Here is a 12,599-nt window from a genome sequence, read left to right on the forward strand (position 1 = left end):
GGCATATGGAAATGCTCTTCCCAGAGGCCATGTAATAATCAACGTGAGTACCACCTACCTTATCCCCGCCGAACAGGCGCAGCTCGGACAGCTCAGCCCTAACGGAACCTTGTTCGTGGGCATAACTTTCCAGGTGCGGCGTGCCAAGGTGGTATCTATTCGTGTGTTCCCCTCTATCACTTTAACTGCAAATGAGCAGTGGGGAGCTCTCTCACCTTGTTCTCGGCGAAGGTTTGCCCGTGTCTCCTCCCCCACCTCACGATGCTTTGTCTCGCTCCGATATGAGGCTTTAGCTCCATATTCGCAGATGTGGTGTCATTAACATATCAACAAGCATACAGATATCTGCAGCATGAACATACCATCGCACCTATAACGATACGTCCGGCTCGGCATTCCTTAAGCCGTGTTGGCAAGAAACTATGCTCCAGTTCTTCGATTGTCTCAAGATGCTTATCAGCTGTTCTAGTCTCCGGTCTTGTCTCCGGTCCATTTTATGCATCATCGGCGATGGGATGTTTTCTCTGGACACGCAAAGCTATTTTCAGGGTATAAAAAGGAAATGAGGTAGCCATGATATCCTACTTCTTTGCTGCAACTAACAGGACTAACCTCATAGCTAGATGCTATCTTTACAACCGAGCAAATGAGCTCTGGCAAATCGATAGACCTCGAGCCTAGCTAGAGAGCTTAGGTGGAGTCGTCTCCAGAGTAAGACGAAGCTACCAATCAACCTGCTGGGGACAGAGAAAACAGGGCCAACAGTAAGCTCAGTAAGGTTTTTCATGTTGAATGAAGTACCAATACCGTACACGTCGTACAGCTCATGGCAAATGACATACACGTGTGCCTTTGCAGTGAAGCTACCGGGGGGTGAGTCATGGTGCGTCATTTGAATTAAATCGTGAGAAATGACATCCTGCTGTAGATGAGATAGAGTCCACAAAGCTACTTTGTAGCCCTGGAGCAACTGCCCAGACTCGTGTCTCCGAACTTCATATTTTGAAATGGGAATCGAACAATGACTTGACGATGCCGCCACGTAATACGCAAAATACATCATATCTTCACGTAGCCTTCTTCACCCGTTCCACCGACTGCAGCGCCCTTTGAGCTTGACTTTCTGCCATTCAAACCTGGGCAGTTGATCAGAGGCTCGCATAGGTACGGCTGGGAGAAGCATGTCGACGGCCGGCCAAGCGATCCAACGGTAGGGGTCTAACACAAAAAATGGGGTGTGGAGGGGGGAGAGGGGGAGACCCTTTTACTTCAAGCTCCTCTGCAAAAAAGTTTGTTTGGCGTGGTTAAGGTCTATTAATAGCCCCCGTCGTACTGAGAAAGGATGGAAAGGGGCCCCCCCCAACCCTGGAGAGGGCGAATCTGACTTGTCCATTCGTGCCATTCTGGACTCGCAGTCTCCAGAGAGTGGACTGCCATTGGCGGTGGGAGGCGAATCTCTCTCTCTGTCTCTCTATCTCTCTCTCCGCAACTGGACTTATCCGAATCAGGGATGGCTCGGACTCTTTCCAGCTCACCTCACCTCCTCAGACAAACGAAAGGGGGGCCAAGCAGGAGGAGGTGGCTCCATGGTCCACTAGGTTCACCACTCCATGTCCAACACCGAGTGCTGGGGACCGCAGATCTCGCCGCCATCCACAATGACACGACACCACAATGCCATCTGACCTTTCATGCCGATGATCCCTGAGGAATCACCAGATCAAGCCATACCTACTACATTCATGATTACCAGCATGCATTTGTACGGGTACAAGCTCCAGGAAATGCTGGCTTTCAAGTTGGGAGGGAGTACCTTTGGATGGAATTGAGACGCGGTGGTCTCCATGCCGGATGTTTCTCGGTGTAAAGCTTTCGCTCTGCGTGAGTCGTGACAAGCAAAGCAGTCGGATCCATAGACCCCTTCGTCGACAAGTGATTATGTTTCAGCGGGCATTGTTTGGAGTGTCGAAGGTGCCCTTGATGTGTTCGTCGTATGCATCATGCAAGGCTGATGTGAAGGTATGCAAGTAATCATCATCATGGCTGAGTCCAATAGATCCGGGATCTCGGCCGAAGTATTGGTTTTCTGCAGGAAGGCATGTTCTAAAATCAAGTTTTGCCAAGAGAACACGACACTTTGGTGATAAGCCTCGTTTGTTTGCAAACCAACCATGGTTGGTCTAAGGGATTTTTGAAATGGTCGATGGCTACTTCTCGCGATCCCTCAAGGCAAGGCGCTCCAGGATGTCATGGTTAAGTCCGTACTTCCAAAAATCAGGAAATAATTCGGTGACAGGCCGGGATGGCTTCAACTCAGCTCTAACGGTTGCTTGGATGTGTTTTTTTATTATCTAGAGCGCAGGACATCACTGTGGTACTTGGGACCGAGAGGGTCCTCCTTGGGACTCCTGCGGTCCCGTTCCGTCTGGGTCCCCGTGGTCCGCGGCCCGCGGTTTACTCAGCGGCCCCGGCAGATACTCTAAGGCAGCGTGGCCTGCCATCCGTGACTCGAGACTCGGCCCTGTCAAGGACGTGTGATTGTGTGTTAAGACGTGGACGATGCGGGCCATGGCATGACAGCCTTGGATCCGGTTTGCTTTGGGTCGTTTCAGGTAATCATTCTTCCGTACTGTATCTTCTGGCATTGTAGTGGAACGGCTACAAAGGTCAAGGTTGTTGATAATCCTTATGACTAGGCAGAGCTTGGTGATGAGGATGATTTGGAGGTAGTGGGAACTGGTGGTGATCTGGGAAGACCGTCGCTTTCCGTTTAATCATTCTGAGTGTGCCTGTAGGGAAGTGCCAGTCTTGGGGCGAGTCTGAAGAAGAGGAGAAAAAACGTTAGTCCTGGTTTACTGCAATTATGACGCTGACTTTACAGCATGACTATGAGCTACATATAGTAACGGTCTGAAAGAGCATACCGAGATTCAAGTCACGTTGTGGAGCTGAACGTAATGAACAAGGCCAGTATGATCCAGATTTGACTGCTCTCCTGGGTTGTCTGAACCAATTTGAAGCAAGCCCAGGCTATAAGAGGCAATTTCTGAGTCAAAATTGTTTTTCATTTGATCCTAGGCAGACTTTCACAGCAGAATCGGCAGAGAAAGCTGATTTAAGGAGGTATATCCGACTGACGATTAACTCACTAGGCTCAGTGATGTGATCGACTGGTGAAGTACCTATCAGGAGGCAATGACCGGGTTGGGGAAGAAGACACTAAGAGTCTTAACATGACCATAAATCACTGAGGCCTTTCTAGTTGACCCAGCTTGCTTCCTAGCTTCACAATTTCGCCATCACACACACTCTCGCGGCTCGTGGTCGTTCTCATCCCGGATTTATACCAGCAGGACTAGTAACTTTGAAAGGACAACGGCGAGAATTTAAATACTCTATCTAAATACTCTATCGCACTCAAGATACGCTTAGGCGTCGTTATTTCATCTCAGGACATGTCTTGGTATTTATTCCATTGAGCTCCTTCTCTTTTCCTTCTTGGAGGACGTTCCACTGCACAGGTATTCAATGACAGCTTTGCCAGTCTATTTTCAGGTGACCTGCAGTGTTTTAATGAGACTATGCTGATCTGCTTGTTCAGAACGACACGGTTGGTTACTGGCTGTGCTCATATCTTTTGCCACTTAGTGATGCCGTTAATTTCGAACTATTCGCGAATTTGCTCCCAATAGGGTTCAGCAGAGGTCTCGCGCAAACTTGTCGATTCAAGAACTCATATACCGCCGTTAATTCTAGTGGCACCTCAAGTGAGATACAACGATTTCGAAATCAAGGGCAGGTGATATTCAGCGTACTAGACCGCAGTTGGAGTTTAGAGGGCCGGGATTCGCAGTCTCGAGGTGGCGTTTCTACTGCCATTTATGACCCATCATCGTTGAGCCGTCTATTGGGCGCCGTACCATAATGAAGTCTTCGATTGGATCGAGAAGGATATACGTGTATTGAAAATGCTGCCTTCGACTCATCTCATGTGTCAAAATAGATCCCCAAGTCACGTAGAGATCGGCAAACCCCAAAACGAAATGCGCGCCTTATTGTGCGAAGAGTCTGTTTTACCTTTGCCAAGCTGCTGCTTCGAGACACTCAACACTAGTAACGTCGTCTGTCGTTTGCCTGTCACGAATGGAGCCGTTAAAGAGACTATTCAGTGCCTACATTCCACCGTCCAACCTTCAGTCCTCGTGGCAACAGGTTCCGTTGGGTTTTTCAAAATCAATCCTGGTCATATCGTGGGCCGGCAACACGAAGCTGAGTTACCCACGCTGTTTCCCTGAGCAGCTACATGAACTAGTGACACGAGTGCTCTGCACAAAACGCTGTGATCACTTCGTCGTATTGAGAATCGTTTAGTCAACATAGTTGTGTGAAGAGCGGTGTGAGTGCTGCTAGACTGTTATGCTTAGCCTTGGATATCAGAGTGGCATGTGCTGTTAAACGTGATGCCCTGTCTTTCGACTACGAACCGTGGACAACCAGTCAGATGCCAGGTCAACGAAAGCTGTGCTGCCTTCCAGCGGCTTCACCTCGGAGATCTACAACGGACACACCACAAGAATTACCAGAACCAGCCTCGTATATTTACTGGATGTCTGAACAAGAATCTCACCGCTCGATCGCTGCTTCCCTTACCCGAAGGGGAACCATCAAGCGACCCATGATAACATCGTTGGAAGCCCATAAGCAATATCACATCAAAGATACGTTGGCCACGAGGGCAGCAAGTCTTCAGCTCACTGCTCTGCAGCAGGCGTTACTCGATTTGCCTGGAAAGGTATGAAATGCCAAATTCGGCTCCATAGCTCGCTCTTTCCGGCTCAAGGGCGCAGCATCGTCAGCTGGATGGCTGCATTTGATCACGCTACTAGCTTTCATTTCCAGGAGACTGGATATGCTTCTTGTTGGAGTGCCGATGTTCCGTGGACTATCAGAGGTGGGACGAGGGAAAGAGCGTGTATCATGCAAACAACTGTCTGCGGCATCTCTTCCGCTGTCTAAACGAAGTTGCACAGTAAATATAGAGAGGCAATTTGCTGTATCCGGTAGCACGAGGAAAGTCATCTGTGATCTGCCGTTGCATATTTGTGATTTGATACGTCGGTATCCCTTGACCGAAGACGCATGATATTCTACGGAAGATGTACGATTAGAACCGGCTCGGTCTGGTACACGAATTGGAAGAATTTTGCGAAATGGGAGGCCTATATTTCCGCGGGCCGAGCGGACACGGCCGTCAGCCATGACAAGTGATAGAGCCATCGACTTCCTGCGCGGTACTATGTGGTCATTGAGATTCTTGTAGCCCTCATGTGTGTTTAAGGTCAGGGTTCCTCTTCCTGTTCCTTGAGCCGCCTTACTCTGACCGCATCAGTGATTGGACATTGTGGTAAGCCATGGTTGGTTTTTGACCGCAGGGGCTGTCACGAGTGGCTTCTTGTGGACTACGTAACTTCTGTCAACCGTCGGTAGCTCTTATTACTTGCTAGAGCTATCTTGCCTTGAGTAACTGTATGACTGCGTCCCAAGATGAACAGCAATCCAGACGTGTTCAGGCACATCCCATCAATCTTGTGCCTTCCGCATTCGTCATTCCCTAGCCATACCGCCAGCTCTATCTGACCACGTTGATATCTCGTATAATCAACAATCGCCATGGTGTATGACCACGCACAACCGCGGATTCTCGCACCGGGCCGCGTGGGCATACCGTCGGTTGCTTGCATCATGATCCGTCTTTGATGGCAACCCGGTCAAGGGCGGTCTGGGCGTATGATATGCCACCACCGTGAAGTCCAACGAGGTCGTCACAGGCTGTCTTCACAAGATTCTATAAAGCTCTTGCAAGGACTCACATCGATCCTATGCCTGGTTCCGAAGGCTGAGTGGCGTACATTCAAGTTCAGATATTGCAAAGCTCCCGAGACATCCTTCAGCAACTTAGGTTACCTATACTCGAGATCTCTTTGAACGCTCATCATGAGGTTCCTCACATTTTCTCCGTTGTTGTCTTTACATTCTCTCGCGTCAGCGTTGCCAGTGCTAGAGACGCAAGAAGCTGCCAAGTTCCGGTATCCGTGGAAAGACTTCACACTCAGCAACCTCGAATCCGTCTGCCGTAAACAGGACGGAGACCAGCGATACACTTGCACTCTCAAATGTGAGTACTAATCAAACCCGGTTGATCATCAAAACCGTACCCGCGCAATGCGTGGCCTGGGCCAGTTCCACGCAATCCTTCAAGACTAACTTCCGGGGCGGCCGCCTACCTTACCTAGTCGATGTTTACGATTTCAACACGGAAGACGTCGTGGAAGTCAGCGGAGCACATTGCGGCGCGGCCTGGCAATGGGACGGCGTCACCCCAAACCAGGGCCCGGATAACAACTACCCCAGTAACGGCGTCCTCTGCTGGAGCGCCGGTTCAGACGCCTTCCAGTTCAGGGTGGCAAAGTTTCGTTCCGCCTCGAACTTTGAACTCTATATCAACCACTTTTACAGGGACACGCGGTGAGTTTGTACCCGGGCGAACCTTGCCTTCGTACTCGCAAGTCAATTCATAGATTTGTTCCCCGTTCGTTTGGCTAACGAGTTGAAAATTTCGACATTGTGCAGATACTTCAAGCCACCGTATGACGGGAGAAAGGCTCTGGTGAATATTGTCATCCCGGATGCCCATCCTCTTCCACCAGTGGCTCCGTACGTGCCTCCTGTGAATCACTTTGAATTCATCGCGACGGCAACGATCTCGAGGCGCACAGACGGGTTGTCATAGCGGGACAGAGGGTTGGTACTGATGGTGTTGTGTCAGTCCCCTGTGCCTCTTTTAGAGAGTCGTACTGGCTCGTGGTAAGGCGCTCGGTCGGAAGAACTTTTGGTCGTGTTTTAGAACCGCCTCATGTTGTGGAAGTTGAGATGGTTTTTTCGAACCCTGACCGGAATGTTTGTGGGATAATGTGTAGTTCAGCGCAGAGGAATGAGAAAACAAGAGCCCAAACAAAAGAATCCATCGAGATCGCGCTGACCCCTGATGATTGTGAATGTCCAAAGACCAAGATCAATTCACATCATTCATTACTTTGCCTGTCACTCGTTGATGAAAAGTGTCGAGGAACAAGGGAAAAGGGTTGGCGTCAAAGGAGGATAACTCGGACTCGTGAGTTGCATTTAGCGCAAGGCCACCCTTGAGCTTTGTAGCTCATCATGTTCCCAAACAAGCGCCGAAGTAAACGCAATTAAGCTCGCTAGAACAAAGAAGGGTTTATTGAAATTAATAGACATTGGGGTTTGATATGTGCGGGCGGAGCCATAGTTAGTCGGTGTGTTCTCGAACGAGACTACACGCGCGTCTGGCATAAACATGATCGACGAACTAGAGAGCGACACCATTGCTTATCACCGACGATTTGCGGGGATGTTTCTCGGTAGTCGGTAACGAGCATCAAGCTTTTTGAAATCGCCAAGAGATGCAACCTCATGTCTTGTTCTCTCTTGGCTTGTTTTGGACATCACACTGGCGATCGGTCCGTCCTCCATCCTCGCAAACTGCAGGGAAAGCTGCCTTCTTCCCAGGGGCCAGAACAGTGGAGAGTAAAGCGAAAGAAGCACCGATTATGATACAGGGCGGATGATTGACAAATCATATTCCAAGAGACCTTGGGCTGGCATTAGATGCTGCTCTATTGTCTATACCGACGTTGTTAACCAATTACAAGCTGAGACTCAGGAGCGCGTAGATCATGGGGCTTGAGGATGGCAAATCACGGATGAGATAGCATTTGACGACCGAGTGGGAATCTGTGTATTGTTCGTCGAAAGAAGGTTAATCGTTCCTGCACTACACTCCTTCGTGGACCATGACTAGTTGTTGGTCTTCCCGCCGGCAAGTTGCGAAGACGGCACTGGACGGATAAGGGGTAGGGTTCGTGTGTTGAAACGTGCAGATTTGCAATTGTTTTGGAAACCTGTAACCTTAAGTCGGATCAAAACGCGAACAAAAATGTTGGGACGAAGAAGGCCTCCGCCGCGAAGATCCTACGACAAGTTCTGTCACAACTGTCGCACCTGTCCCAGTTGAAGCATTAAGTTCTTCCAGGGGAGATTCAATCCTCGGCGGTAAGGGGGAACCTTTCGAAGCCCGGCCGAGACGTGTTCCCTGGCGAGACGGGCACTTCCGTATGGTAGGACCTGAATCCCGTTCTGTTGACTCGTGATCGGTTTCGTCCCAATCGGCTCTTCTTGCGTTTTCTCAGACCGTTATACAAGCTGCTCCCGTAATCCACATGTGCTTCTGACTTCTCTTCCCTCCATAGCTGGGCTATCTGGCTCCTTTTTCTTCCCCCGCTGCGCTCTCTCACGTTCGGACCTCTGCGAGACACGAACGAACGGCGCCCGATAATATCACCAACCCATCTTTGTGCCCCTCACAGCAAAAGAAACAAGGAAGGCCAACCAGAATGGCTCCTCTCAAAGCCCTTCTGGCCCTAGCGGCCGCCTTCACTGGCATCGAAGCCCGCCTCATGTCCAGGGCAGCCGCGCTCGCCAACGGCGTGCAGATGACGAACATGGCTGCCGACGACCAGCAGATAAACCTTCAGATCGGCATCAAGCTGCAAAATATCGACAAGCTGGAGCCCATGCTCAGGGATGTCTCCGACCCGGACAGCCCCAACTACGGCAAGTACCTGACGGCGGCTCAGGTCAACGATATGTTCAAGCCGGCCGAAGCCTCGGTCAAGGCTATTCAGACCTGGCTCGCCAACGAGAACGTCACAGACGTCTCGTACACGGATAACGGCCGCTTCGTCAACTTTGCGACCAACGTCGGCACGGCTAACAAGATGCTCGGCGCCACCTTTGCGTACTATGACGTTCAGGGCACCATGAAGCTGCGGACGACCGAGTATTCCCTCCCGAACGCGATGACGGAGCACATTGAGTTGGTGACGCCCACGACGTACTTTGGCAACATGAAGTCCGACCCGGCCTTCACAAATGCTCAGCTACCGCAAATGCCCGCGCCGCTCTCTCGCAGACAGGGCACCGGGCCCGGCGCGACCGCCAACTGCTCCAAGGTCTTCACACCGGCATGCTTCGAGCTGGCTTACAACTACGGCGCCTACCAGGCCGACCCGGCGGCAGGCAGCCGCGTCGGCTTCGCCAGCTTCCTCAACCAGTCCGCCCGCCAGGACGACCTCACGGCCTTCCTGGGCAGGTTTCAACTGCCGCCCCAAAAGTTCACCAGCATCCTCGTCAACGGCGGACAAGATCACCAAGACCCCAAGGGCGCCATCGGCGAGGCCAACCTCGATGCCCAGGTCATGGCTGCCGCCGTCAAGACCCTCCCGATCACGCAGTACCTCACAGGCGGCAAGCCGCCTCTGGTTCCCAACCTTCGCACGCCGACGCAGGCGGACAACCAGAACGAGCCGTTCCTAGACTTTTACCAGTTCATGATGACGCAGGAGAACGAGAAGATCCCGCAGGTGCTCTCCGTCTCGTACGGTGACGACGAGCAGACCGTCCCCATAGAGTACGCCACGCGCGTGTGCAACCTCATCGGCATGATGGGCCTGCGCGGCGTCAGCGTCCTCGAGTCCAGCGGCGACACGGGCGTCGGCGCGCCGTGCCGCGCCAACGACGGCAGCAACCAACCGCAATTCACGCCGCAGTTCCCCGCGACGTGCCCGTACATCACCGCCGTCGGCGGGACCCAAGCATTCGGGCCCGAGACCACGTGGGTGGCGTCTGGCAGCGGCTTCAGCAACTACTTCAAGCAGGCGTGGTACCAGGAGACGATGGTGGCCCAGTACCTCCAGACCGGCATCCCCGCTGACGTGAAGGCGTACTACCAGCCCTTTGCCAACTTCACCGGCCGCGGGTTCCCTGATATCGCAGCCCACTCCGCCAGCCCCCCGTTCGCCATTGTCAACGCCAACAAGCTTATTGGAACCGGTGGCACATCAGCTTCTGCCCCGTTGATGGCCGGCCTCGTCGGACTCCTCAATGACGCTAGAATCCGCGCCGGGCAGCCGACTATGGGCTTCATGAATCCGTGGCTGTACAAGAGAGGCTTCAAGGGCCTTACCGACGTCACGACCGGCGTCGCCCAGGGTTGCGGCGGCACGGATTTGCAGTCGGGCAAGCCGTTGCAGGGCTCCGGTGTGATTCCCTTTGCGACATGGAACGGCACTCAGGGCTGGGATCCCGTGACGGGACTGGGCCTCCCCAACTTTGAGGAAATGAAGAAGATTGCTCTTACTAAATAGAATCGCTTTACCCTCTCTCGCCCCGGAAAGATTGGCATTTGAGAGTTCAGTTCAGAGGCTGGCTAGCCTAATCGTAAATACACTTGAATTACTGTTACCATCTCATGCTCCTGATAGAAATATCTTTTGACACGTCAGGCTCTGTGATAGAACTACGGTGTCCAGTAGTAGCTTCAGTTGTGCTTTGCCAAGCTGACGCCAAAGAGAAGGAATCAGCCACGAGAGAATCACCACATGCTAGGGACACTGGCAAAGTGCTCGTGGTCTTGCTCGCGTGGCATCCTGCGAGAGCATCTCGACTAATCTTAGTCTTGTCCGAACCGTACCTAGGCAACTTTGCCTAACCATTGGGGTGTTTTTTGCTGATAGTCACTTGACCATCGCAGACGAGACCAAGAATAGATAGGTAGGCAAAACGCGAGATCAGACGTTGACGACTAAGAAATCTGATTCGTCAGAATCCGACGAAAAGGAAGCGTTTGCTCAAGGTAGGGCTGGGAAGCTGGGGATAAGAGACAAGAGACAAGACAGAGTGAAACAAGACTTTCTTGCTCGACTTCCCCCGAAAGCAACCTAGTTTCAAGGGTCCTGCGATGCGATCCCGGGACCGTGGGAAAGGCTTCACACGCATCTAATGAGCCCGGCTATTCTCGTCGTGTGGCTTGCCTGACAGATTCGATTTCCCGAATTTGACCATAGGTCGTCTTCGGATTTCGATAGCGTGCTCTCGGCGCGTGGCAAGGTCCAAGGTCCGAGCCCCGCGCCAGTCTCGCGGATGGCTGACAGCTGAAGTCTTGGCGCCATAATAGAGGCTTTTCAGGGGTAAATTCGATTCTCCTAAGGAGCCTCCGTGAAAACCTTGAAGTGCAAAATTCTTTCAGTACGGCTGTCTTCTCAGCTGGCCTTTCCGGATATGGAGATGTCGCCGTGTTTTCTCTCGCAAAATGTAGCGAACCGTACTGTTCAAGACGTGAGCGCTTTGTTGATCCGATGCCCCCGCGTCGTTACAACGGATGATTCAGCCAGCTGTCAAAGTCCCAACTCGAGAGTCGACACTTTGTCCAGATGCAAGATTGCTCTTCGTCGTTTTCGCCATGTCTCTTGCTGATTCGAGAGGTTTTGATAATAACCAAAAATAGATTCCTGACCGGCACTTGCAGGTCGAGGCGGGAAAGAAGCTGTCAAAGTGACCAGAGTCTTATCATTTGACAAAGTCGATGGATGTGATATCGAGAATCCAGACCAGACGGTCACAGAAAGCGGGACCAGGCTGCTGCGAAGAGCAGGACGAACCCGTCTCATCTGAGAGGCCGCATCATCAATGTGATGAACTCGTCTCTACCTGCAGCAGCCAACAAGAGATTTCTTCCTTTCAATCGCGCGCCCTACTTGCCTGTCTGTCGCAAGGCTGATGGCATCTCTCCCGAGATGAACACATTTCAGTATAATTATTTTGCGTATGCCAAGGTGGGCTTTCCTAGGAAGACCAATGGTCCAGCAGCCCTGGGCGCAAAAAAGAAAGAGAAACTAGTGAATAAGGGCCTGCCACTTTTCGAAGTTTCTGCCGGCGTCCTCGATGCTGGTCACAGCGCTGCTAGATGCCGCGAGCCTGGTCTCGACCTTTCGACGCAGTCCGACGTGGGACCAGCTAAGGTCTGAAAGGACGGAGGCTGCTCTGTAGAGTTCAGGGCTACAACCCTTGCAATCTTTCACGATGTCCTGAATAACTGGACGACAACTCAGCTCTGGCCGAAACTATGAGTTCGTGAGGTTGGCGAGACGGGGCGTTGCAAGGATTCGATTGGACGGTTCTGGGGTGGAGATATCGTGAACCGGGAAAATTGTATGCGGGATGGCAATAGTCGAAGACGGGATCTGCGCAGGCTCAGGGGGTTGGCTAGATAGGCAGTGCAGAGTTCAGACACGCCGAAAGCTGAACTTGGTGCATAAGGATGACCGGTATTAGGGCTCGTTACGCGAAGAGAATGGCGATTGCCACCTCCATCATCAATTGGATAGAGATAGTGCGCAGAAAGCTGCATAGCATGTATTGAATAAGTTTTGCTCGCGAGTTGGGACAGAGATGAGTCGTACAACCGCTGGGCTGAGAGTCTTGTCGTCCATCGTTTAAGCAGCCCATAGCGGACGCCGGCAACAGGACCGCGTCCTGGGCAGTGTCGATCCAAAAGAGAGTCCAGAGACTTGACTGATTCGGGGCAGGAGGCCGACACTTGCGTTTCTTGTTTCCTTTCAGCAAATTCAGCGTCGTTGAGCCTTTCTTGTCAAAGTCGGTCGCGTCTTTGTTGGGATTCGCCG

The 12,599-nt window shown here is 51.9% G+C and overlaps 2 protein-coding genes across 2 annotated transcripts; both read left to right on the forward strand.

The window, feature by feature from the left end:
* Positions 1-5,868: 5,868 nt before the first annotated feature.
* BDZ83DRAFT_613243 (uncharacterized protein) lies at positions 5,869-6,605 on the forward strand. Its single transcript, XM_060507747.1, has 2 exons — positions 5,869-6,175; positions 6,294-6,605. Exons 1-2 carry the CDS (start codon positions 5,995-5,997, stop codon positions 6,527-6,529), a joined length of 417 nt encoding a protein of 138 aa, XP_060367381.1. The 5' UTR covers positions 5,869-5,994; the 3' UTR covers positions 6,530-6,605.
* Positions 6,606-8,534: 1,929 nt separating this feature from the next.
* BDZ83DRAFT_572778 (Pro-kumamolisin) lies at positions 8,535-10,283 on the forward strand (the record flags this gene model as incomplete). The annotated part of the gene is made up of 1 exon (XM_060504547.1): positions 8,535-10,283. The coding sequence occupies one exon, from the start codon at positions 8,535-8,537 to the stop codon at positions 10,281-10,283; it is 1,749 nt and encodes a 582-aa protein (XP_060367382.1).
* Between the last annotated feature and the right edge of the window lie 2,316 nt (positions 10,284-12,599).

Source organism: Colletotrichum acutatum, assembly GCF_030867785.1.
Source record: "Colletotrichum acutatum strain CBS 112980 chromosome Unknown BDZ83scaffold_25, whole genome shotgun sequence".
Lineage (NCBI taxonomy): Eukaryota > Fungi > Ascomycota > Sordariomycetes > Glomerellales > Glomerellaceae > Colletotrichum > Colletotrichum acutatum.